Source organism: Rutilus rutilus (genome assembly GCF_951802725.1).
Source record: "Rutilus rutilus genome assembly, chromosome: 24".
Taxonomy (NCBI): Eukaryota; Metazoa; Chordata; class Actinopteri; order Cypriniformes; family Leuciscidae; genus Rutilus; species Rutilus rutilus.
The window spans coordinates 14,769,827-14,797,567 of record NC_140228.1 but is presented as its reverse complement, the minus strand read 5'-3'; the positions used below and the strand labels follow the sequence as shown (position 1 = coordinate 14,797,567).

Here is a 27,741-nt window from a genome sequence, read left to right as displayed (position 1 = left end):
TGTTCTTGGGGTTGTACTCATCCTTTTTCTTCCTCCAAACACGGCGAGTGGAGTTTAGACCAAAAAGCTCTATTTTTGTCTCATCAGACCACATGACCTTCTTCCATTCCTCCTCTGGATCATCCAGATGGTCATTGGCAAACTTCAGACGGGCCTGGACATGCGCTGGCTTGAGCAGGGGGACCTTGCGTGCGCTGCAGGATTTTAATCCATGACGGCGCAGTGTGTTACTAATGGTTTTCTTTGAGACTGTGGTCCCAGCTCTCTTCAGGTCATTGACCAGGTCCTGCCATGTAGTTCTGGGCTGATCCCTTACCTTCCTCATGATCATTGATGCCCCACGAGGTGAGATCTTGCATGGTGCCCCAGACTGAGTGAGATTGACCGTCATCTTGAACTTCTTCTATTTTCTAATAATTGCGCCAACAGTTGTTTCCTTCTCACCAAGCTGCTTGCCTATTGTCCTGTAGCCCATCCCAGCCTTGTGCAGGTCTACAATTTTATCCCTGATGTCCTTACACAGCTCTCTGGTCTTGGCCATTGTGGAGAGGTTGGAGTGTGTTTGATTGAATGTGTGGACAGGTGTCTTTTATACAGGTAACGAGTTCAAACAGGTGCAGTTAATACAGGTAATGAGTGGAGAACAGGAGGGCTTCTTAAAGAAAAACTAACAGGTCTGTGAGAGCCAGAATTCTTACTGATTGGTATAGGTGATCAAATAAGTTTTTTAAAAATCATACAATGTGATTTTCTGGATTTTAGATTCCGTCTCTCACAGTTGAAGTGTACCTATGATAAAAATTACAGACCTCTACATGCTTTGTAAGTATGAAAACCTGCAAAATCGGCAGTGTATCAAATACTTGTTCTCCTTACTGTACATATATACCTGTACATGCACACAAATACACACTTCTATCCATATAAATGCATATACAAATACATACCCTCACTATTCTACACATACTTCAAATCAGGGTGTGGTTGTACAGCCTAATCGCAGCAGGAATAAAAGACCTAAAATATCTCTCCTTCTTACAATGAGGAGGAATCAACCTCTTAATGAATGTACTCTCCTGTGTATCAATGATACCATTTAAAGGGTGAGCAGTTTCACACAAAATGACAGAGAGTTTGGCCTGGATTCTCCTCTCCATCACCACCTCCAGCAGGTCAAGGGTAGTCCCCAACACAGAGTTGTCTTTAGGCTATTTATCAGTTTATTCAGTCTGTTTGCATCGCTGATCCTGATTCCACTTCCTCAGCATAAACAGCATAGAAAAGTACTGTCGCCACAACAGACTCATAAAAGGAACGGAGCATTTCTCCCTGAACTCCAAAAGATCCAGCTCAATTTATCGTCCAAGTGCACTCCCAGATATTTATAGGAAGTGACTGTCTGAATCTCTTCACCATTAATTCTGATGGGAGACACTGCATGTTTAGATCTCCTAAAATTAATCACCATCTCCTTAGTTTTGTTTGTGTTAAGCTGAAGATTGTTCTGCTCGCACCAGTCCACAAAACTTTCCACCAGGCTCCTATACTCCTTTTCCTTTCCTTCACTTATACATCACATGACCACAGAATCGTCTGAAAATTTCTGGAGATGACATGCCCCAGTATCATACTTAAAGTTAGAGGTGTAAAAAGTAAAAAGGAAAGGTGCCAAAACAGTCCCCTGTGGAGCACACCCACATTACTAACTGTCAGTTCTGACCTACGGTTTTGTAGGCACACATACTGTGGTCTTACTGTCAGATAGTCCATGATCCATGTTACAGTGGGGACGTCCACGTGAGCTGAAATTAGCTTATCTCGGAGTAAGCCTGGCTGGATGGAATTAAAAGCACTTGAGAAATCAAAGAACATACATCTCACTGCGCTCCCAGCCTTGTCCAGATGTGAATAAGCCCTATGAAGGAGATAGATGATGGCGTCCTCCACTCCCATATGAGACCGATATGCAAACTGCTGCAGATCCATTGTACTTCCAACCATAGATCTTAGGTAAGGAAGAACTATCCTCTCTAATGTCTTCATCAGGTGTGATGTCAGTGCCACTGGTCTAAAATCATTGAGGTCCTTAGATCCCCTTTTTGGGCACTGGCACCAGACAAGAGGTCTTTCAGAGGAAAGGTACCTCCATAATTTTCAAACTCACATTAAACATCTGTGCCACAACTTCACTTAGCTGTTCTGCACATATTTTCAGGACCTTCGGGCTAATTCCATCAGGGCCGACTGCTTTGCCCGCATGAATCCTCTTAAGTTGGTCCACTGTAATATGCAGGCCACCAGGAGAATGGGGGCTATGGAAATGGATAGAACAAGACGGAGGTATAGAAGATATGCTTGCTGAAGTAGAAGAGGAGAGATGCATTTCAGGCAACAGTCCCTGATTGGACCGATTGAAAAACAACATACTTTCCCCACGCCTTTGGATTCCGTCGTTGTTGTCAAGTTTCGTCGAGAGAATTGTTCGCTGTATTTCAGTAGTTTTCCTCTGTGAACATGCACTAATGGATGTCTGCTGTATTTCGTTGCTTTTTGGAGTTTCAGATTTAAAAACGTCTATAGATATAGAGGCTACACTCGTTCTGCAGTACCGTTGCTCTCACGAAACAGATAGACTATAATATGCTTATGTACTGTCAGATGAAATCCTGCAAGTGTCGGTGCTTTCTCCGTCCATCCAATAAATGCACATCCATGAATGAGTGCGGATTTCTAGCGTATTTACCGGTACTTGAACTTCATAGGTAATATATCTATGGTTTGACCCATTTGTGAGGCGGCCAAAATCAGAATTTAAAATGGACTGAATAAAGCTCTCTACGAACTTGACGAGCGATGCCGAGCTGACGGACCATAGACTGTAAAAAGAGAGTGACTGACATGCATATATGCACATAAATTAAAATCACTGTCACACACACACACTCTCAGAGTAATATTAAGTTACTGCATAATACATTTTCAACTAGCAGAATAGTACATAATCACGATACACAGATACACAGTCTCACTTCTATGTCTTTTAACTATTATAATATTTCGAAGGGCAAAAACAGGAACTTTTAATTGACTTTACATCATCAACTGTCACTTTAGCACGAGGCCCCTTTGCAGACTTGGTACTGTCAGTAGCATATAGCATTAGCTCCCAAGCCTGAGCTAACTCGATCACGTCGAGCTAGATAGGCGTGGTCCTCAGCTCCACCCACGCCCCGCCTCTTTGCCCATTTTCTGTTATCCGGGAGTGACGCGTGTTGACGCAAGGGCAAGATGGCGACGGCCAGCTCCGCCCACTTTAGGCTTCAAAAATGCGTTTCAGAAACCTACGGGTGACGTCACGGACACTACGTCCATATTTTTTTTACAGTCTATGGTCCTAACCAGAAGCGATGCGATAAGATTACAGCGACAAATAATTTGTCTGTCCACACTAGATGCAACTGCAAGATGTGTCAAAATCAATCAAAACCCACAGCCAATCAGAACAGCTTGTGGGCGAGTCTCATGGCAAGTGCACAGCACCAGAGAGTAATCTTGACGGCACTCCAAGAAAATGGATAAGTAGGCTACATATTCAAATTCACAAATTTTACACCATTTAAACATTATTAAAAATACATAGGCTACTGAGTTACTAAAACAATCTTTGTCAAAGAATACACTTGTTTGTTCACAGTTTGAATGTTCTTGTTTCCATTTGTTTAATTTCAAGATCTGAGGTGAATTATCCATTGTTGCTTTTACAGCTACAAAGCTGGGAGCACTAAATGATATTCAAAGTCACACTGCATGCTTTTAACATTAAATAAAGCACATAGGCATGTCGCCGTTACGGCTGGTTAGGACAAAAACTCTGATTAACATGGAAAAGATACCTTTTATCGCGCGTTGCGCGTGTAGTTAGGTCACGGTGTACACTGAACCAGAACTGGGAGAACTGAAGATTTAAATACACAAGAGAGACCAATCAACAGAACTGGGAATATGTGTGTTACTAAATTAACAAACTAAAAAATGTATAAGTCTGAAAAGATATGCATCCCCTTTGGCTCCTGAAGTTAAAACCATCCTGCAGCAAACTGGTATTCTACGACTTAGGTCTCGCCCAAGGGGTAAGAAAGCTGGGAAAAATTACATTCGCTCAATATGTTGGAAAATCGTCCTTCTTTCTGTGGGACAACAGTGGATGTTAAGAGTAAGCTGACTGAGCTAAGTCTGTTTACATTTGACTGTTGCTACCATCCCAAGAACCTATTTCGCATTAGGACAAACCAACATAAATCAATGCCAAGTTGCCGACAATGCCTGGTTTTCTACTTTCCAATGTGCAGTCAGTCGTCTTCCTCAAGGGTTAAGTTGTAATATTGCTGCTGTGCTGTATTTTCCCCCGCATTCTTCAGCATCGGCCCAACCTGACATACTAATCACTCAGTACCTGGATTGTTGCCTTAGAAATATTGAATGCAACTAGCAGCAGGCCGCAATTGTCATACTCGGAGTCGGTGATACAAATAAGCACAAGTCTGAAACCATCTACAGCAGACATGGTCTGAAACAGATAGTGGCTGGAGCAACAAGCAAGACCAGCCAATTAGACTCAATCTTTACCAACATTTCCTCCATGTATGAGTCACCAGAGCATTTTCCTCCTGTTGGCTCCTCTGACCATGAGACTATCCTGCTAAACCCTGGAAATTGGCCTACTAAGCCTATCAAGCACATTCTTTGTAGAAAACGTACCTCTGAAACAAATAGGCAATTGGGCCTTCTCATGAATACTACTGATTTTTTTTCACATTCATGAGGCTACGGACCCTGAGGCCAAGGTTAGTCGTGCCTTCACTTCCACGATCAGGTCTATCTTGGACAAATCAATTCCATTTTAGAAAGTTTCTATCACAAATAATGATAAACCTTGGATGACCATACAAATTAAGGATCTGATAAAAGACAGACAGCGTGCTTTTTGTTCTGGCAATAAGACATCTTACAGTAAACTAAAAACAATTATTGCCAAAAAAAATTAAGAATGCAAAGAAACAATATTATAAGCATGAGGACGAGGAACTGCAAAGCACTAAGCATAAACAATGGTTTGAGTCTGTGAAGGCATTAATGGGGATGGAAGGAGATAAAAGTGATGTGGTGTCTCAGGATCATAACATCATGCAATATGAGTGTGACAACTTGGCAAAGCACTTTGCTTCTGTCTGAGATTATGCGAGTCACATTTCACCGTCTGAGGAAGAGGTTACCTGCAAGTTATCCAGTTGTAGTTTACCTCTTTTGAGTATTAGACAAGTTAAGGTTAGACAGCAAAGGCTGCTGGTCCTGATGGCATTCCTCCTGGGATGTTAAAGACCTTTCATGAGGAGCTGGCACCGGTACTATGTGATATCTTTAACACGTGCACGCAAAATAAGATTTTTCTAAAACAATGGAAGGGGGCTATGGTGAAGGCTGTTCCTAAAAAAACAAAGTCCAGTTTTCCAGCAGATTATCGGCCGATTTCATTACTTAGCTGTGTTTGAAAAGTGTATGAAGGAATCCTCAGAGATGCCATGCTGGAGGATACAGTTGCTAAAATTCAACCATCACAACATGGCTTTGTGGCGACACAGATCAACTGACACTGCACTGATTAAAATTTTGCAATACTGCCATGAAACACTCAACAGCAATCCTAAATTGGACATCCTTGCTGTTTTTGTTGATTTTACTCAAGCTTTTGACACAATTGATCATTGTCAACTGCTTTATGCTTTAGCTGACATGAATGTCAGATGACCGCTTTGGCTCAGTGTAAGGAGCTATCTGAGTAACAGAGAGCAAAACGTGAAGTGGGGCTCCTGTGTGTCTAACTTTTATCCAATTTCAGTTGGTGTTCCTCAGGGGGAACTTCTATCCCCTCTGCTTTTTGTCATCTCCATAAACAGATTGGGTTCTCGTCTGCCTTCTTCAGTAATTCCAGTGAAATATGCAGATGATTTAACAATCACTGAACTTTTAATGGGATCCTTACCAGGGTTAACTCAGAAGGCCTTGGATTCAGTGTCGGAATGGGGACAGGAATTTTCATTGGCAATGAATGGAGGTAAGACAGTGGACATGGTCATAAGCGGCAGGAAAGACTAAAACATTCCCTGCTCTTCCTCTCCTGTAATATCAGGACATGTAATTAGCAGAGTTTCCTCCTTTAAACTGCTTGGAGTTCAAATTTCTTCTGATCTTTCGTGGGACGCCCACATTAAGTACATGATTTTGAAGGTGTGTCCTAGAATCCACTATCTCTGTGTTGCTAAAAACGCGGGTCTCCCTTGTAATGTTCTAATGAAAGTATATTTGACAATTATACGGCCAGTTCTTGAGTACGCTAGCCCAGTATGGGGTGGACTACCTAAGATACAGATACAGATACAGATAGCTTTATTAATCCCCTAAGGGCAATTCAGTTTCTACAGTACACCGTCAAGACATACAACCATTCACACAGCCATAGCATGTAGTATATAATAAGGGTAACATATAGAAAGAATAAATAAATAAAAAATATACAATAAGAAGTAAATATAAAATGAATTGCACATATCCGTAGCTCCTAAAGTGCATAGTGCTAAGAACAGATCAGTCCATAATTATTTCCTCAGCTCAATGTTTAACAGCATAATTGCTGAAGGAATAAATGATCTTCCATAACGGTTTGTCTTTCTAGGGGGCTGCAAGTATCGCCGACCTGATGGCATCAGAACAAATTCATCTCCCAGAATATGATGTTGGTTCATCAGACTTTTTACTTTTTGAAGAACACGTTTCTCCCAAAGAGAATTTAGGTCACACATTTGGATTCCAATAATTTTGGAGCAGACTTTCACAATGTTATTTAAACAGTTTCGGTCCTTCACTGAAATGTTACCAAACCAACAAATGAAAGAGAAAGTAAGGAGGCTCTCAATATAAGACAAATACACAGTGCACAGTATAGATTTAGAAACCCCGAAGGAATTTATCCTACGCAATAAATGTACTCTCTGCTGGGCCCGTTTGACCACTGATTCAGAGTTCCTTTCAAACTTCAGTTTAGAATCAAAAACCGTACCCAGATATTTATAATGATTTACGATCTCCACATCCTCACCATGGATCCTGCATATTGAGGTATTTGTCCCTTTTTTTCTAAAATCGATAATGAGTTCTTTAGTTTTAAGAACATTAAGATCGAGAAGGCTGTCATCACACCACTTTACAAAATCAGGAAGTGCACGTCCGTGATCTGACTCTGCGCCATGGAGGAGTGACAGCAGAGCAGTATCATCAGAAAATTTAACAAGAAAACTGTCCTCTTTAAGAGACCTACAACTATCCGTGTATAAAATGAACAGTAGCGGGGAAAGTACGCAGCCTTGTGGAGAACCTGTATTGGAGACTTGGGTTTTTGAAGTAACCCCATTTACTAAAACCCTCTGTGTCCTATCAGTCAAAAAGTTTAAGAACAAAGCTAAAAGCTGGTCGGGCAGATTAAAATAAGAAGCAAGCCTCTCAATCAAAATGTGAGGCTGCATTTTGTTAAAAGCTGATGAGAAGTCAGCAAATAAAAGCCTGGCATGAGATTTGGGTTTCTCCAGATGCTTATAAAGTGTGTCCAAAATAAAAAGCTTAGCATCATCCACACCTTTATTCCTCTGATAGGCAAATTGAAGAGGATCAAGTTTGCCCTCGACCAAGATGAGAACCTCTTCTTTTAGGATTTTCTCGAGGTTTTTTACTACAAGAGAAGTAAGCGCCACAGGTCTGAAATCTTGTAATTCCCTAGATCTATTGATTTTTGGGATAGGAATAACAATGGAAGATTTCCAAATAGTTGGGAGTATTAGTAAGGTCTCTCTGATGAGTTAGAGAGGGTCCAAAAACGTTGCTGTCGGAAAATAGGTGTTCCAACTTCTACTCTCCCATCACTGAGTGAGAGGCGCAACGAGGCCACTATACGTACTTTTACTAAATTACTGAAGGACAGTTCATCACCACTGCACTGTTACCTGTCTGTGGCTCCATCACATACTTATCTACTACGGCAGCGTAGGGAATTTGTTGTGCCCAGGAGTAAATCAAAAAGACATGAACTTTCTTTTATTCCACGTGCTCTTAAATTGTTTTATAAATAACTTACAGGTTTTATTGTATGAAACCTGATGTATTTCAGGTTTTTCCGGTTATCTGTTTTACTCCACCTGTTTTTTTTTTGTTTTTTTTTTTAAATTAGGTACATAAGGTTGTCTTGAGTAGATGTTATGTTTGATACATTTCAGGGTTTTGTTCTTCAATATCCTGCCTTGTCAAACTCTAAATAAAAATAAATTTAATTAAATTAAATAAACTTACCATGTTTACCATTTGCTGAATGCTGTCAGTTCAATTCAGTGAATTCTGTAAAAGGATTTGATGTTCTCTCAGTCCCTCCTTCCTTTCTTTATCCCAAGGAAGTGACAAAGCTGCCATCTACTGGTCAGTATGAGTTTAGCATTATGGTATTTACAATGAATAATTAGAGATATTCCTATTTGGAAATGTAAGCCCCCCTTAAAAGTGTATAATTTCATTAAAAAAATCAAGTGGCACCTGCAAAGAAATTTAGCTATTTATTATTATGTTTTTTTAAAACAATTTTGCATAATGGCTCTAAATGTTCATCGCATTAACTATGATCATGTTCCACATTTGACAAAAATAAAGTGTCCAAATACTTTTTTGTCTTAACTTTGAACAGTATATCAGTTGTTAAATCATAAAAAATATTCAGGTTGCCTTAAGTATCCAAATACATATTTGAGCCACTGTATACAGTAAATGTCCCTGCTGTGGCCGAAAGACTCTTTAATCTGAATCTTCACGAGAATCTTCATTAATCATGAAGATTAATTCATGATCTCTAAATGCTCCTTTAGAAAGATAAGATTGTTCTGCTACTAATTATGGAATTAATTACATGGGCATTTTTGGGATCTGAATATGTCAGCAATTGGGATATGAATATGTATTACTAAAATGAACATTGTAACATTGTAACAATAATCAGCTATGCATCATAATAACATTTACAATTATTTCTGTTATTGTTTACAAATTAATGTTTTGTTTTTCCCATTGAGACCAAGGGGTAAAAGCGATTTTCTAACAGTAGATGGCAGTGTCTGATAGCCATAAAGAAGTGTTACATCCTCTCACTCGCTCATGATGCTGCTGGATCCCATGTCTTCATAAACTAAACATGCATCAGTTCACATCATAACATTTTAACCCAGGCTAGTTGATGACCACTCCAGTGCTCCTCCAGAGGATACTGTGCTCAGTGAGTCAATAACTGTGCGGTATTAAATATTTGGCTCGGCTGATCAAATTTTATTGAGCTATTTCAATTTGGCAGACACTGCACAGGGCAAACACTCCGTAGAGTGAAGTAAGCAGGCTGCTTATGAGAATACAAGAGCACAGGCCATATTTTAGAGACCTACATGCTTGAGAGTCAAATATCATGCAGGGCATCCTTACAGCTTTTATAGATTTGAAGGGGTTTTCTGGCATTAAAAACTTACTGAATGTGTTAAATAACAAGAAAACCATGAGATTAATTGTTTCTTATAGGTTTATGGTAAATTTGAATCTTTGCAAATATGGACCGCGAAGAATTGTGGGAACATATCTGATGATGCTCATAAAGTCTTCTTTCTAACTCTCTTCAATCTCACTTTTAAATTATTTTAAGGAAAGACGGATTCATTGATGCGTGCCATGTTTGACACTTTTATGGTTTATGTTAAGGTAAAAAAATATCCTTTTTTCCAAGTAAAGACAATACAGTCAACTGAAAACAACAGAGAAGCAAATGCTGAATATTTTATATATTAAAAAGATTTATTTAAAAAATGATTTGCTAATATTAAGAATTATATTATGATAGAGATGTGACAATTATTAACAATTCATAAAAAATAAGTCTCACAATTATTTAGTATTACAGTGGAAAAAACATTCTGTGAAACGTTTTAAACATTTTCTTATAACATCATAACTCTTCTCTTTAGTGACATTCATTTTCAAAGTAATGTAACTTATATTGGAGTCTGGGAAAGTCTTGCATTTGTAATTACCCCCAATGTCATCAACATTTCCCCACTGTGCTGGCACGAATTCCCAGCCATTTATTTCCTGTCCTTTTCATGCTGGAGGGAGGCTGGATTTAGGATGAAGGTCTTGGGAGTCACATGGACCAAAGTTTTTGATTGATGTCCAAAAGCCATTTCTACACTTTTCTCAGGCGTGTAGACTATAGAGTAGTGCTGAACTTTGATGCTGCTTCTGAATGCAGCCGGTTCGTATATTGTTTTTGAATTGCGTTCATTTGTTCTGTTGAATTTGTCCGCTCCTTTTTTTTTTTTTTAAATCATGTTTCAAACCTCCTCCAGCCGGTGTCAGTTCGTTTAAACTTCTATTGTAACTCTGAAGACTCTTAAGAATACCATCGAAATGACTGAGGAAAGCAAAGCCGAACACAGAGCCGAAAGTGGGAAAGATTTAGAGAAACAGCTTCGTTTGAGAGTTTGTGTTTTGAACGAACTTCTGAAGACCGAACGGGATTATGTCGGGACGCTGGAGTTTCTCTCGGTAAGTGCGACCTGGTTAATTGTTCATTAGCTAATATATTATTATTATGTATATGTAGCCTAGATCTATCCCATCTATGCGGCGTGCCACGCGACAAAGTTGAACGCTCCCGTTATAATCAAATAAACAGCCTACTGCAAGCGCGCGCATCATCGTTGAGTCCAGAACTGCGCGTGAACATTGTGAGTTCGTGCTGAACGGTGTGATGTTAAACTAGGTTATGTAAGCTTGCAGTGTATAGCCTACAGAGGAACAAATTGCAATGGAAGCAATTTGCGAATTATGCAGCGATGTTCAGGTGGTCGACTCGACTAGGTGATTCAGGACACGCCACAGTCTGTTAATATCGTGTCACACAACGCAAATTACCATTTGCCTCTTCTAACACAGTAACAGTTGGCTAAACGACGATATTTAAAATACTTTTTAAACATAGAACTAACATTTTTGTGTTATATTGAAACGAAGCGTGCGAGCAGCGTAGGCCTGTTGCTATGGTTAAACCCATCAGTTTTAGCGGCGTTGTTTAAAGATGAAAATACTTTTATCGCTGTTGAAACATTTAAATCTCGGTTTAAACTAATGTATGCTTATTTGCAAAAATGTGCTTTAAAGGGGTTCATCATTTGGACGAGTGGTCAGACACCCAGGACACCTGTAAAATTCTCAAAATTCTTGTTTTGTTGTCGCGTTGCTCGTTTACAGTCCAGATGGGCTGAACTGAACGCGTCTGTTTAGTGTGCTTGGACTTGGAGTGAATGCGCAGCAACAGAGGTCTTGCGGTGAACTTCAAAACCCAGACCGTGCCATGCCTGTCAATCCCGCTGATCGATTTGGTTTGAAGCTCTAATTAAGAAGAAAAGCCCAGAGTAATTTGTCTCAATTTAATGTGTGCTTCTTGTTTTGTTTTTTTCTGCATTGGAGAGCTTCTCTCCAGTTCCTGTTGACCCGCAGTTAATGTTTGGATTACAGAGAAAAAAAGTTTGTTGCTTAGAGGTTTTATTCTGTAGCTCAGGAGACCAGCTCTCAGTTGCCTTTTTTAATGTATCAATTTCGCCTCAGATGTTTCTCCTAAAATTAATATAGACACAAATGTTGACATACAGTAAGCATATACTGTGGACAGCATAGTTTGGATAATTTGGTCTTGGAAGAATATGAGAAATGTTTTCGTGACATCTCTGAGTTTTGGCAAAGTCTTTAAGACAAGTCATATCACTCGGCGGCCATCTTTGAAATGCCTCTCGGATTTGCAAGTGCAGCTCTTATCTCTTTGAATTGGGAAACATCAAATTCTCCAAAACTGTTCGCCAAGGTTTCGAATAAATTTTAAACATTTGACTGGACTTAAAAACACTCAGTCAGATTTTGAGCATGCAAAATTTCGTTGTGATATGATGTCACGCTCCGCAGCGTCTTTTTTATATTCAACATATAACTAATAGTAACACACTCAAAATGTAAATAAAAAACACTCTTAAGAAAAATGGTTCTAAACAGTACCAAATTAGGGTTCTTTGGCATTTAACAATAGCAGAACCCTTTTTGGTGCTAAATAGAACCCTTTTTATAAGGTTCCACAAAGAACCATGCTTTGAAAGTTCTATATAGAACCTTAATTGTGTTATAAATAACCTTTTCAACAATATTTATTTTCATTACTATTATATTATCTTCATATTATTAATATTATTAATATTATTTTTTATAAATTATTTCTTAATATTGGTTTTTTTTAGCCCTCTATCTGCCTGGTCTTATATCTTGTTGCCTCTATTTGGGTTTTACATTTTTTTTTAAACAGCATGTTCTTGTTCATGTACTTTTATTTTTTATTGACATGGCAGATTGTAGCAAAAATGACAGTGCTCTAATAACAGATGTTTGCTGAATACATTAATAAATAACAATTGACATTGAACACGATATAGATGTAATGAAGACCAAGTTCCAGTGAAATATCTTCACAATCCCCTATGATGTCTTTAAGTCCTTCATTATGTGTGTATTCTGAGTGGCAGTTTCTCTCTGCAGATGATGAGGATACGTGATAGCATCTGAAATACACAATTGAGTTTAGAGTTACATTGTGTCTCTTCCATTTGATTATGTAAAAACAATTAGGCTATGTTCATGAAGGCCAAAATTAGCAAAAATGGACAGAATGAGCCCTTTACCATGTTAAAAAGAAAAAGTGATATAAAGTCATGGTATAGCTTTAATGTTTTTTGTTGTTTTTTGTGACTGGGTATGTTTAGGCATAAAGTCATAATTAAAAAAGAAATCTAACAATATGGATCATAAATTCCATATCTCTGTTACTTACGTTGTGGAGAAGAGAAGATGAGAATCCATAACTGAACAGAGCTGCTCACACTACATGTTCTGTTAAACTAAAAGAGAAAAATACATGATTGTTAGGAAATGATTGTTACAATTTTTAAAGTTATAATTTATAGACATTTTAAGAAAGAAATCATTTACCTGTTGAGAGTATGTTGACAGTCTGTTTAGTGACTGTAGTTGTATAGCTGAGCTCCAGAAAATCGCTAATAAGGAGGCTTTGACAGTTACAGATTTGAAAAACAAAAAGGTGGAAGTAAAGAACCTAGTAGAGTAGAGTGTAGAACCTAGTGGGAGTAGAGTGTCCTCGACTTTACTGCAAAGATATAGTTTGTTTAATTCAGCCAAGAGATTATTCGATCTTCTACTGGTCACACGTCTTCACTTGATGCGAATTCGCAGCTTAGAGTTCATCAAACTTAAACTTTGAAACACAGCGAATTGCAAAACTTTTCGCATAAGTTTGTGTATCCGGTCTGACGCATTCAAATGTGTTTGAATGGAAGTCATTGGAACGAAAAGTTCAGTGTTTCCTCCCCTTCACACAGAACTTGTTTTTGCTGTTAAAAATGTGAGACGCTGGTCATTGTAATGGAAAAAAGTGCAAAAAAAAGAAGAAGTTTTTTTAAAAAGTTGAACTTAGAGACCCTGCAAAAGACCAGGACCTTGAGCGCAACGGTTAAAGACGTCTGTCTAGCACGTGTTAACATTGAAAAACAATGGAAAAGTAGCGCAGTGGAATGGAAAAATACGTTCTGTGTTATCTGCCCCTAACGGCAGCTGCAGTGATGCAATGACTTTACCAATCGGTGATTGGCTCTTATTTAGAAGGCGGGACTTATTCCGCGACATTGCATGTTGCACTTTCTCCCATAGTAAAGGCTGATTTACACTTCTGTGTCGGACCTACGGCGTTGCCTCTAGTCTACGCCATAGGCTACGCGTCTGTTTTCATTTATACTTCTGCATCGTTGTCCACGTCAATGTGCAATTACACATGCTGACTGCTAGTAGGCAGTGTCTACAGGCATGTTGATGGTGCAACCCACAGTATCAAGGCAAAAGCCGAAGAAGAAGCAGCTTGTTGTGTACGTTGTCGGAAAAGCAGCAGCAGTGGAGGCAAATAGACAGCGACTTTTGTTGCAGCTTGTTTCAGACATTGTTGAGAACTTTTTCTTAAGGTTGCACATGAGAGATCATTGGGTCTTTTTCTCAGGATAAATATCTGAGAAGTAGATGACTTGAGCAAAAGTCTCAATTTGCTGTTTTTGCTGTAGGAGAAACAACAGATATCAACACTGAAACTTGCATATGAAAAATAAGATAATCTCCATTATAATCTCCATACTGTCTCTATGAGTGATGCATCTGTCCATGATTTGCTAAGGCTCAGTGAGCAGGGTAGGTAAATGCTTTTGAGTCTGAGCCAAGAACTGAGGCAGAGCAGGAGGATTGAAAGTGAAGGCAAACTGTGGGACTGTACCAACTAATATCATTTCTGCCTCTGCTGGAGGAATAGAATATTGTGAGCTCTTCGGCCTAGCAGGGGAATCGGAGGCAGGAAGGAAAGGAAAGGATTTTTCTGTTTGTGTAATGCATAATTTTTCAGGCACATAAGCAAAACATGTTTCTAATTCTAATGACTAATCACTTATTCAATAAAGTTTGAAGCTAAATATAGATCTAAATTTGAATAGAGCAAAGAGAGCATGAAATGCGCTTCGAGTTTTCTGAAGTCTGAAATGATTTGTCTAAATGAACAACCAGATGATACTGTACATGTTGTGGTTGATATCCATATCTTGAGGTTCTTCTGAAGACCTATGGAGTTAGGTGACAGTTCAAGGCACTGTGTGTGTTGTAGTGACCCGTTTCCCACCTTTCATGCACATTCACATGCTCACATGTGAATGTGGTTCCTATGTTGGCATCGATGATTTCATTTTGATTAAAACAAAATGCAAACACTATATTCAGACCGTTTCTATCCATTTAAATGAAGCATTAGCCTGTGGAGAATGTCATATTTGGTATTAGGTGACCTCCAGAAATTATGTTTTATTAACAAAGTTCGGGAGGAACACGTTCAAATTGCCTAACCAATCTGCAAAAGATGAGGCCTTTAAATATATGCAGAGCCGACTCACCTATGTTCATTGACAGTTTTCTGCATCCCACCACCACCTCGTCTCCTCACACTCGCCTGGTTACTATCCTAACCAGAGATACGGGTGGAGTACTCTGGGTTTGGGCCAAAATTCCGAGCTCGGAGTCCTCCCCTCGGACAGCACGCCAAATACGCATACCTCTTATTCCATCTGATTATTTGTAAGTGTGAACTCCTGAATAATGAATTATAACTATTTTATTAACCAGGTCAGATGACGGATCACTCGGACCACATTTGGATGTAGTCAAATGACAACTATTTTTTCATTGTATCCAGTATTTTCAGTCAATTATTTCCATTTGGGAATGAGTTTATGAGAATATGTTCTGAGACTCCTTGCCATGTTATAATTGACAGTTAATTGTACAAGTTTTGAGCAACCTCAGACAACTCACTTTAAAAGTTCCAGTTTACTTTGATTATTCCCAATTGGGTTGCAGTTCCGGCCAAACATTTCAGTTTGTTTTATTGCCAGCGCTAAACATAATGTCTTCATTCTAACAGAAGTGGAAAAAAGTGAGTTGAAGATGAAAGCTTGCCGTGGTACCCCCGAGTGTGATTAGGAGGTCAAGGAGGGAACTTTATCAATCCAAGTCACTGGGAAATATCACCCACATGCTCTCAAGGATCAAAGCCTCCATGGGTGCCGCTGCAGGTCTGTGACTGATCACTTTCAACCGATCACCTTCCGCATGTGCCTTAAAAAGAATTCCTGAATGTCTGGACAAAAAAAAAGGAAGAGTTTTAGGCTCGGGAGGCTACAGGAAGCTTGTGCAGAAGTGAAGTTATACGATAACAACAGTCCACTGTAGAGGACAATGGATATCTGGGGTGGTGTTTCATGGCCTGGAGGGCCCAGAGGACCGGTACCATGCTAAACAGAGGGCATTTTGTGTTTGTGAGAATTAGATGAAGGGGGTCGCTTCCAGACAATGTGGCTCCCCGGTGGAACCAGCCTGGAGGTATTGCCAGGAGAGGGACTGTGACGTGAGAGCCTGGGCTCTTTGCCCTCTGTTGTAAAGTACATTTCCTGGTGGAGGAATTCTGGAGAGGTTAGAAGAAATTCGGAAACAATGGCGGACAAGTTTCCTTGTTTGAATCCAGGGGAGGGTTGGCTAGTTCGGATTAACTTAGCCTGTGTAAGAAAAAATTATGTGGACGTCAAAGATCTCAAAAATGAAGTTTATTACAGCATAGCTGTGGCAAGGTACAGTACACAAAGCACCTTGGGTTCACCGGCATCAGAATGAACCCAGAACATCCAAATCTTAAACCTTTTATCCTGTTCTTAATGTAAATTAAGTTGCTCTTGTTGCAACAGCTGGTCTGTATGTTAATGAAGTTGTGACACCCCATTGTCTGAGAAAGTTCTCTGTGTCCCACACCCAGACCCATTCTACAATTGACTACCATTTCTTACAGTCCCCTCTCTGATGCTCTTGGCCCAAAAGAAGCATCACATCCACTCCCTTCTCACAGATTACACCTCCCTTCTCTATCGGGCAGGTGCCCAGTGGCAGTGAAGCCCTGGCTTAGGTTGTCCTCCTCTGGCCACCGGAGAATCTTACCTGTCTTTGGGTCGACACCTCATGCACACTGGTTACAGCTCCCATTCAATTGGGCAGAATTATCAAAGAGACTCTTCTAAAATTTGGCAATATGATATATAAACATTTTCTTGGGTGTGGGTGAGAAGACATTCAAGAACCATCACAGCCAGTAGGAGTGTCCTAAAGCGATCATTAAGTTATCTGCAATTCGACGTTTAAACAGAACACTTAACATAATGCATTGGCAAATAATAAGAAAGATACATACACATACAGCCGTTTTAAAGGTTACATTCCAAATTAAACCAGAATAGGCCATATCTAAGTCTCCATCATGCATTTGTTTTGCAAAAATCTTGTCTTTCTTCAAGGCCTTATGGGCTCTCAAAATGTGTATCAGTGATGTTAGCATATTGTTTGGTTTTGATAACTCAAACAATCAACAATCAATAGACAATATAATGTGAGTGTCTGTGTGTTGTGTCATTTTGTCATGTGTATTGTGTCCATTTTCTCAGTGTGGACATCCTTTATCCACTTGTTTTCCCTCTATGTGGAAAGACTGCTGTCCGTAGTCTCTGAAATGGTTTTTTTTTTCTGAAATCTCCTCTTGTTTCACTTCTCATTGTCCATTCTTTTCCACTTGGACCATAATTCCTTCTAGAAGATGCAGTCACTGGTGTTGTTCGAGTCTGTGCCTCTTCATCAGTTCCATCCATCCCATGGTGGGTCTCAGGGTTTCTAGGTCTTTTAGGCCTGGAGTTCTGGATCTTGCCGGTCTTGAGAAAATCCCCTGGCTCCACTGGTTCTACTTCCTTCTCGTCCTTCAAACGACTAGATCATCTTTCTCCAGGAGGTTACACGTTTCAGACAAACATTTTGATGCTTATATCTGAAACAATAATCAAAAAGAAGAGGTTGCCCCCCTTTTCCCCACAATAATCTTTTCACATTCAAAACATTAAAGTCACAGGTTTAATCAAATGAACATCAAACATCAGTAATGTCTTAAAAATTAATTTGAAAATGAATGTCATTATAACATTTATTATAAATTACAACTACATAGCAATGCTAAGAAAACATCTTTCATAAAGAATCACCCCCCTTTTGATAGGAACCCTTTTTCTAAAATGTGTTACTATCATAAAACCAATCTAATTTGCATCAGCATTTGCTTTTGACTGAGCTATATGTTGCTGGTGCAGTGATATGTTTGACAAGGTGTAAATGGCTTCTTTTTTATTTCCTTTCAACAGTGCCAACTGGGTTTCTAAATAATTTATTTTCTAAAGCAAATCACGATATAGCCCATCTTTCTTTTGTGTGAAAAGTGACACTGTCTTGCCTTGTGTCCCATCTTTCCACAAGCAAAACAATCAACTTCCTGATCTTTTCTTCTTTCCGTATCATTTCACTAGCCTGGTAGTTATTATTATTATTATTATTATTATATTAATTACCCAAAAACTGAGATGCTCATTTTCAGCCTCTAACTCATCTACTCTCCTCCTAATTACTATACAAAGCACAAACAGCTTGAGGCACATTAGCGTTTTTTCCTTTTTTGTTTGCTAGGCATTTTGGGATAATTTTCAAACTTAGAGATAGCCCACTTATATGGTTAATCAACAATATTCTCTATTCCATCAAACATTTACTGAGAACCATGTTTAGCGATGTATTTCACAATAATTTCTTCCATTTTCAAAAGTCTTATCGGGCTTTAAAAGTTTCTTGTGATCCAATAGTTATTCGCAACGTCTGATTTAAATGACTACACATTTTCTAGTTGCCTTAAGATATCCATTAGTCTAATTATTCACAGCTCCAGTAGCCTACTTCGGACGCAAATGAACAAAATAGCCACACTACTGAGGCTTCTAAACCTAACCACGGCCACAGTCCTTTCGACCGAAAATTTCACTACGCAGAACAGTAAGAAATGTATGGTTTTTTTTTTTTTTTTTACACTGTCACAGTACATCGGACAAAACCGATGTATATTTATGTTATTTTCTCAAAATAACTTACTTAGCCACAGTACTTCGGGCTTAAACAATATTTATCAAATTTAAAACACTGCCACAGTACGTCGGGCAAAACCACACTGCTTCGGGTTATTGTTTTAAACTTCACAGAGTCACGGCGCTTCGGACTCACTAGCCTACACTATAACACACAATAGTTGTGAAATAATTCTGTGACCACACTGCGTCGGGTCTATTCAGTTACTTTAGAATTTCCTCAGAACTATAACAACTTTCACAATCAGTTTCAAATACACATTTGTGTCTGTTACTTTAGAAACAACCAATCTAATATAACTCTGCCACCACACTACTTCGGATTGATCCAATTACTTTAGAATCTTAACAGAATTATAAGAGACCAACACCAAGTTTCAGTTACTTTAGAAACTTTACACGTAAGCACTTTGTTTCAGTTACTTTAGAAACAACAATTCCAATACAACTCTGCCGCCACACTGCTTCAGGCTGATTCAGTTCCGTTAGAATCTTAAACAAAATGGTACGGAATAGGCTTAACAACTCCTCCTATAACACACAATAGTTTTGAAATAATTCTGTGACCACACTGCGTCGGGTCTATTCAGTCACTTTAGAATTTCCTCAGAACTATAACAACTTTCACAATCAGTTTCAAGTACGTTAGAAACATTCACATTTGTTTCAGTTACTTTAGAAACAACCAATCTAATATAGCTGATTCAGTTCCGTTAGAATCTTAAACAAAATTGTACAAAATAGGCTTAACAACTCCTCCTGCTAATAATGAATAAACCAAATTCTCTTCTGTCCTTAAAATGTTCCTTTCTAGATTTTTTAAAACGAGGGGGTTTCCTGACAAAAACCTGCATAAATGAAAGAAAACAGCTTTTCTCTTACCTTCCCTCACTTTTTGTTGGAAATTCCTCGATGAGTGGCTCGCAAATGTAAGAACAAATGATGTGGACGTCGAAGATCTCAAAAATGAAGTTTATTACAGCTTAGCAGTGGCAAAGGTACACAACGCACCTTGGGTTCACCGGCGTCAGAATGAACCCAGAACATCCAAATCTTAAATCTTTTATTCTGTTCTTAATGTAAATTAAGTTGCTTTTGTTTTAACAGCTGTGGTCTGTATGTTAATGAAGTTGTGACACCCCATTGTCTGAGAAAGTTCTCTGTGTCCCACACCCAGACCCATTCTACAATTGACTACCTTTCATCTCTTTCATCTCTATGATAATTAAGCCATTTTGGGGATGAGCTCATTCTAAAATATATTTTGGAGTGGAATCTGGGTCGAGGCAGACTATACATTATTACACCTGCTAAATGATTCAAATTGTTCTTAAAAGCTGTTGTTGAGTTGATATTTAGTGTAAAATACCAGCTGCATCAACTGACAGTTACTTGGCATGCAACACAATTGTTTCTGGCTATCAGATTAGCCAAGAACAGTATCTGGCAATTCACATGAGACAGAGGAAGTCTCTTAAAAGATATCTTCAGAGATATCCCTAATATGGCTTATGTAACAGCTCGATATAGATCTGATAGTGGGCGGTTTCAGATAATCATGTTTATATTTGTTAACTGGAGGCTAAGAATGATGATCCTCTATAAGAAGTCCCTCACTGAGGGAAATAGAGCTTGACCTCTTTAACTGTATATGCCATTTGAGCTTATGATATAGGAATTGAAATGAGAACAAGCAAATATAAGAAGTACAACTGACCAGCACGAGCATGCATGAGTACTTGTAGAGCGAATCTAACAGGAGTGAATAGGGGGAAAGCTTTCATGTCCTACTTTAGTAGAAAAACAGAGACATGTATCTGCATAATGTGTTCTCTGGAGTCTAAGCTCTGGATTAAGTGGTCCCTCTGCAGCATTTTTCTTTCGCAATACCCTGTGGGTTTAGAGGAATTGACCACCCAATATACTTTTTTTAAGGCTTAATAATAAAACTTCAAAAGGAATTTTTGCACCACAAACTGCAACTACTTTTATTTTGCTTTTGGGGTAAACACAAGTTTTTAAAGTCCCTGTGGACATTTTTTTTAGTCTGTTTAGAAATTAGTTTGAAGCTGATGTGGTACAGTTTTCGAAATGACTTGACAGTAAGGATTTCTACTGTTTGACTGATTAGAATGAAAATTGAAGTGCAGCTTACCCACAAACACATATTAAACCTAGTGCTGTGCTGGCTTAAATAATTAAACAAATGCCTAATGGGGTATTTACGCTTGGTCACTCCATAGACTTTTAGTTTTACAGATCAGGACAAGGCTAAGTATAAATTACACTTTTGAGGTCTCCAGTCACTCAGAATGTGGTTTAAGATGCACCAAATTTGACTCTGCCAAGTGTAAATGGGTCTTGTTGTTCAGACCACTTACATAAACTGTACTCTTTTCAAAAATATAAAATTTTACCACATAGCATGCTAAAACATTTGTAACACAATACCTTGGCAACCACCCACATTGTGGCGGTGAGTTATGCTTGAGGCAAACATTGCATCACATTCTTAAAACAATTAATATGTATCTTTTTATTTTAGCCTAAGACATATAGGTATATGCTTAAATTGCTCTGTTTTCCCTTGTTCTGTTTATTTATATTCAGTTTGAGGCTTGTTGATTTGTTGCTGTCACATGACCAGCACTAATACTAAAGGGAGGGTTTCATATCTTTTCCCAGCCAGGCAGTGAACCTTGCAACCCTGTCCCATGGGGTCACAGTTCTCCATTCTCAACCTCTTCCTTTTGGTATCCTGGTTTATCCATCTGTTGCTCTGGAGACTTCTGGGCTTGATCATCATGCCCTCTTCCCCCATTTCTCACTGTGGAAAACTCTGTCTCAAGGTGTTTTGCTCTCAATATTTAGTTTATTTTAGACACTTTTTATTGTTTGAATCTGTGTTTGGCATGTTTTGAGTCTCAAACATTTGCTCTTAAGACTTTGCTTGACACCTTTGAGTCTCAAAAAATGTTACTCTCAACTTTGTTTTTGAAAGTGAAAAGGTATGCTCAGTGAGTGTGGTCAACAGTCACTGATAAATTAAACAAATTAATGATAAATGAATGATTCCGATTGTCTTTCCAACTGTATGTAGTGTATGATATTGACCCTTTCCCCGCCACTGACAGAAATTTCCGTCATTTATGAGACAACGCTGAAACAGAATCAAGCGATAGCATATGTAAGCATAAGCAGATGCATATGTAGAATAATGCGATCATCAACATTAAACATCATATAAATCAAAACTGCCTAATGTAATTATTACCAGCATTTTTGATAATTTTCACAAACTTTTCATGGCCTCCAGAATATTTTTTTTAGCTGGCAATTTAATAATATATATATTTTTTTTTTACGCTGCCGGGAAAGAGTTAAGGTAGATAAAAGAAAAGCGATAAAGAGCATAAAAGAATTAATCCTCATTTAAGTATTTGAGACACTAATAGAAAAACGTGGTAAATGTTTGCAAAACTCCTTTTTGGAGTATCACTTTCTCACTTTAACACGCTTTTTGTCCCTGTCACTTGCCATTTTTTTTACAGCCTTTACCTCCTGCATATGTTCCATCCATTATGTCCCAATACTCTGTTTACAGGGAGTTGCATTTTCCCCTTGCTACATGGAGGATCATTAAGATTCCAATCTTACTAATGAGTTCGGCTTTCTTTTTCCACTGTATGGTCTGAGGAGTTCTCATGCGCCGCAGACAGACGTTATAACCAGCAGAGGTTTTCCTTTATCTTATCCTGAGCTCTTTTTAAGCAGTGTGCTTAACTAGCTCCCTGAGGCTCGGGGCAGCTCGCCTCATTCCAAATGCACAGCATGAGCGCAAAATGTGTCAGCCATTTTTCTATTCCTGTGACAGTCCGATTCATGGAAGAGAACAGAGGCTTTTTGTGCCCCTGGGGGAATTTAGAGGTGAATATCGGCGTTCAGTCTGAATTTACATGATGGTGCTTAAGAACAAGGAAGTTGTCGCTGGTGGGGAGGAATTGCGCCCTTCCTGCTGTTGGGGTCTTTAGGTTGTTTGTTTCCGTGATTGAGCTGGAAGCGTCTAATCACCTGTGAAAGCCCTCCATCATTCGGCTGCGGCTAAATCCCACACTGTTTAAAAAGACTGAAGTGATTTAGTTATGGCCCTCCGGAATTTCCTCTCAATTCAACTCATCCAACAATTTTATGCTTCTGGGGAGCAATTGATTTGGTTCTCCTGGGACCAGCACAATACAAAAATAGTATATATAGTGATGTTCAGGCATGTCCCGTAATTACCCTCTTGTGTGTTTTTGAAATTGTTTTACACTTGCATCCATCTGTGTCCCATTGCGTTGGTGTGCAGTCTTGTGTGTCATGTTTGTGAGTGCACAGGGGACTACGAGGGGCTCTGGCCGTTGAGTTCCTTTAGCTTTTGTGTCAGTGTGAGCAGGATTTCCTTCCTTCCTGCCCCTCCCCTACTTTTACATTGTGCTCTGCTTCCCCTGCACATAGAGCTGGCTGTGGAGGCACACGGGCCGCTCCACACGACTAGAGTCTATGCCAGGGCATCTGTCTCAGATCAGTCTCTGGAAGACAGCATCTGAATAAGAAACCAATGGTCAGATGTTTTTTTTATTTATTTTTTTATTTCACGGGTCATCGTTGTCTTCTATGAGTTTTTAATGTGGGCTGATGGGAGATGGTGAATGAAGCATCTTTGCATGGCCAGGTGGCATTTCAAATGAGTGTACGTGGGCAAGTGTCAGCATCTATATGGGGCATGTATGGTCATATGAAATAGCAACACATAAAGTTGCAGTTGCTCCACCATATGATGAGTACTGAACTCTATTGTGAACCCAGAAATTGACTGTAAAAAAAACTAAAATAAGGTATTAAAGCGGGGCTCAGTAGCTTTGGGATTTCTTTGCTGTATTCTCGCTTTTTGCTCGCAGGTTTCTCTCTAGAGCTCCCCCCACAGCTTCGGAATAGATATTTGACAACACTGTTGTAAAAACTCGTTGGTGATTCTCAGACACCAGAGGCTAGCAGATCAACGACATCAAAGCAGATGGGACATTCTTTAAAACGTCTTCTTCATTCGGGTTCGAACAGCGTGAGGGAGCGCAATGATGACAGCATTTTAGCAGATTTCTTTTGGCCGTAAAGCAATTGTTTACATCGCGAGACCTGATATAACGCGATACTTCCTGACGCGGCGGCCGGCGGCCTGCCGGCTCAAAGTTGCAAGTGCGGCTTTTCCGCTCACGGGCACCAGGGGGGTGCGAAACGACCACCATTCAACCCGAAATAAGTAATGTAACCATTCCAATGACTCCGAAGCTGTTCAGTTAAGGTAAAAAAGTTACTTAGTTCACCTTTAAACTGTTAAACTATTAATCTTTTTTTTTTTTTTCTAATCTAATGCATTCACAAGAACTTCTGGGAATGCGTAAGTTAGAAAATTATATTTTTTACTAATTATAAAAAAATATATATATATATTTTTCTTTTTTTACATTTTACTGTAAACATACATCTCTTGTTGAATATACACTGTAAGAAAAAAGTGAAAAAATACAGATTTTTTTTAGCAATACAGAAAATGTATTCTTAGTAACTCACATTGGGCCCCATATTTATAGACTTTTCTTATACATTTTGTTAATAAATTTTTACTTAATTAAAATATTCTTACTCTTTCAGAGTAAAATGTTTATTTTATGTTTTGTCAGATTTATATACATGGTGAGGTATAGTGAATCAATTTAGAGGTTTTTATGCTAACATTTTTTTCCCATTATTATTTTTTTCATTACAGAAGAGTAAACTGGGTTGCAAATACTATTTCATGTTGACTAAAGTGTGCTATTTTAAATTTTCACTTTGTTGTTTTATTTATCTTTTTCTTATTGATTCGGTTTTCTGAGTTCTGTACACTCAAGACATTTTTTTAAATGTTGATCTCAAGGCATAGTTGTATAATATCATAATATATTATTTACATGATTGTAGTGGCATGTTATTTGGGATTCCTTCTGAAATCCTTCTCAGCCTTCTCATTTCTTGGAATTTCTTAAAATGTTTGAATCCCAAAGGAGAAATGTAGGTGAAAATCCAGTGTAAAGTGCACATGGAAGTTGAGGAACGTGAAGGGCTTAGAAACAGTGAGCTGGCGGAAATGATGAAGGAACCGACCGACAATTATAAATCAAATCTGTCCTTGATACCCTTTGTTATTTTGTTTTGTTGGTGTGGAAACAGTTGAAATAGTGTGTAGTGCAGTGACTGAGTTCCACAGTATCCTGTATAGCATATCAAAGTGCTTCCTTGTAATGGTCCCACAAAGCCTTCTCATCGTGTGCTTCCTCACACTTCTGGGGCTGGTTGCAGTAGATGGACGTAAATTTTTTAGATGTAAACTCCACACAGGGCTTAGCTACGTCCAGCCTTCCAATTGAACTTGATCTAAAAAAAATTATGATGGATGAAAGTTTCGGATGCAGTGTGTAAACGTGATTGACACAACATGAGTTCGTATTTATTTTTTAACGTGCAAAAATGTTGGACTCAGTGTGCAAGGACCTTTACACGCTGCCTTCGAAAACTTTTGTCCGTCATTAAAAAAAATTCGGATCTGGTTAAATTTTTTTACGTTTTTCGCATTCGTAGCAAGCATTTTGAGAGATGTTTTGACAATTCAGAGCCACCGTACAAGCGAACACCAAAATACAAGACTGTTCAGGATCAATTGGTTCATGGAAATTGGTGGTCTACTTTTTAATATGTAGTTCCAGTATCTCTGGCTAAGCATCATACTGAGCCACTGACATCCTGAAGTAAACTTTGAATCGCTCTGGATAATCCCGCAGCTCCTTGATAAGGAGGTGGAACTCTCCTTCCTCTCTACGCAATCTCAGGATTAGATGGACCCAATAGTTTTCTCTTTTTAAGAAGTGAGAGGACAACAAAATCATCCTCACTGCTTGAAGACTTCATTTTGTATTGTTTTGCAGTTTTGTTTGCAACTGATTCAATAATACGCATCATACTCAGTGTGCAAGCAGCCCCGGCGCCAGACACAAATTCACGGACGGGCATTAAACATTTTCAGGGGGGCACAAATGAGATCAACCTCATTGCATAATAACATTATTATGATACAATGATAATAATCGACAGAGCAAGGTATTATATAATGTATAATGTATAATGTACTGACGTCAAAGGTTCTTGCACATTGAGTCCGAAATTCATGTATATAAATACGATCTCACGTTGTGTCAATCAAGTTTACACACTGCCTCCGAAACTTTCGTCCATCATAATTTTTTTTTTAAACATATTTGGGCACAGCTCACAAAAAAGAAACTCAGTTAACATACTGCCGTAAAAATTCTAAATGTGGACTTTCCATATTTAGAATATGATACAATTGAGCAACATCACATGACCTAAATACCTTCGCGATTGAAAATGTGACACTGATTTTATGACAGTTCAATAAACAAGTAATTAATATGAAGTCACTTATATTTTAGACGAAATATTGACTGGTTTTGTTCTATTTTAGCAGCGAAAATAGTTCCAATCCAAACAAAGATCACAGCAGAACCATAGCTTATCTAACAGCAACACTCACAATCGTGTTTTCATCACTGAATGATTCAGCGTATTGAATGAATCGGTTGAGTCAAAGATTCAATGACCCATTCTTAAACAACTGCCTGATTTTTGATAAATCAGCCGTTTGAACGAATCGTTTGAATGAATGACTCAAAGACTCGCTTTTTAAGACCGCTTATCACATGCATTTCCGCGCTCACTATCGACAAACCAATCAAATCCGTCTACAATTAAAAAAATTAAATTAAAATCAGACCAAACACATTTAAATTTTTATTCAGGAACAGTAGCCTATTGGTAAATTTTTTTTATATATATATTGTGCAAACAAGCAAGGACTGGTGGGACTTGATGTGGAGTTGGTGAAGAGAGACAGACTCATCCAGGGTGGGCACTAGTGACTGTGCCGGGACTGTGTGCAAGGTTTCTGTGTGTGACGAATTTTTAAGATGACGAATACGAAAAAACACATACGAAAATTTCCGACTCAGTGTGCAAGGACCTTTAGTCTCAGACGTGCGCAATGCCTAGATGGTGCAACAGGTATTAATTCTTCGCAGGACTTAAAATGCATTTTACGTCCAGCCTAGTCTTACAACAGGGTTATATGTCCAGCTCGTGCAAAAGACCCCAGGTGTTAACAGCTGAATGACAAGTTTGTATGAGATATGAAGTGGCAATGCAACATTATCATATAACAGATGTACATAAGTAAAGCCCCGTTCATGCTGACAGTAATTTTATCGCTGGAGGTCGCCAGGTTGATGTACTGTTGGTTGCTCGTTCCTACTGCTGGTTGTCCTGACATTATTGGTGTGCTGCGTGACTGTCCTAAACTTTTGAAATTTTTAGAACAAACAAGGTGTAAATGATCTGTTAAATAAAATATTATCTGTAAAAAAAATAGTATTCTATTTTAACAAGACTCAACAGCTTTTCGTTCAGGTTACCAGTCTGGATTTACAATAATATGTTTTGAGGTGCACAATTTGTTATTAACAAAATAGCCAAGTCCCCACCTACTTTCTTGTTGCTCATGCTCATGATTCTGTCTGCTTGAAATATGTCCGGTGAAACCACATTAAATCGGAGCCATGTTTCTGTGACGCACATGGTGTTTGCATTCTCGTTTTCTGAGTCAGCACTAGTAACTTCATCATTTTATTAGTCAGAGACCTTAAAGGGATGGTATAATGCCCTTTTCACAAGATGTAAAATAAATGAGTTATGTACACATAAATGAGTATGTGAAGTTTTAGCTCAAAATACCCCACAGATATTTGTATATAACATGTTAAATGTGTCACTTTTCGAGGATGAGCAAAAACGCACAGTTTTTGTCTGTGTCCCTTTAAATGCAAATGAG

At 38.7% G+C, this 27,741-nt stretch overlaps 1 protein-coding gene across 1 annotated transcript in view; it reads left to right on the top strand.

Annotated features, from left to right (window-relative positions):
* The first annotated feature begins 10,234 nt into the window (after window positions 1-10,234).
* prex2 (phosphatidylinositol-3,4,5-trisphosphate-dependent Rac exchange factor 2) overlaps window positions 10,235-27,741 on the top strand; it is a 145,956-nt gene continuing 128,449 nt past the window's right edge. The window contains exon 1 of the mRNA XM_084398619.1: window positions 10,235-10,674. Coding sequence (XP_084254745.1) covers window positions 10,537-10,674 — 138 coding nt within the window. The 5' untranslated portion in view covers window positions 10,235-10,536. The remainder of the gene's footprint in view (window positions 10,675-27,741) is intronic.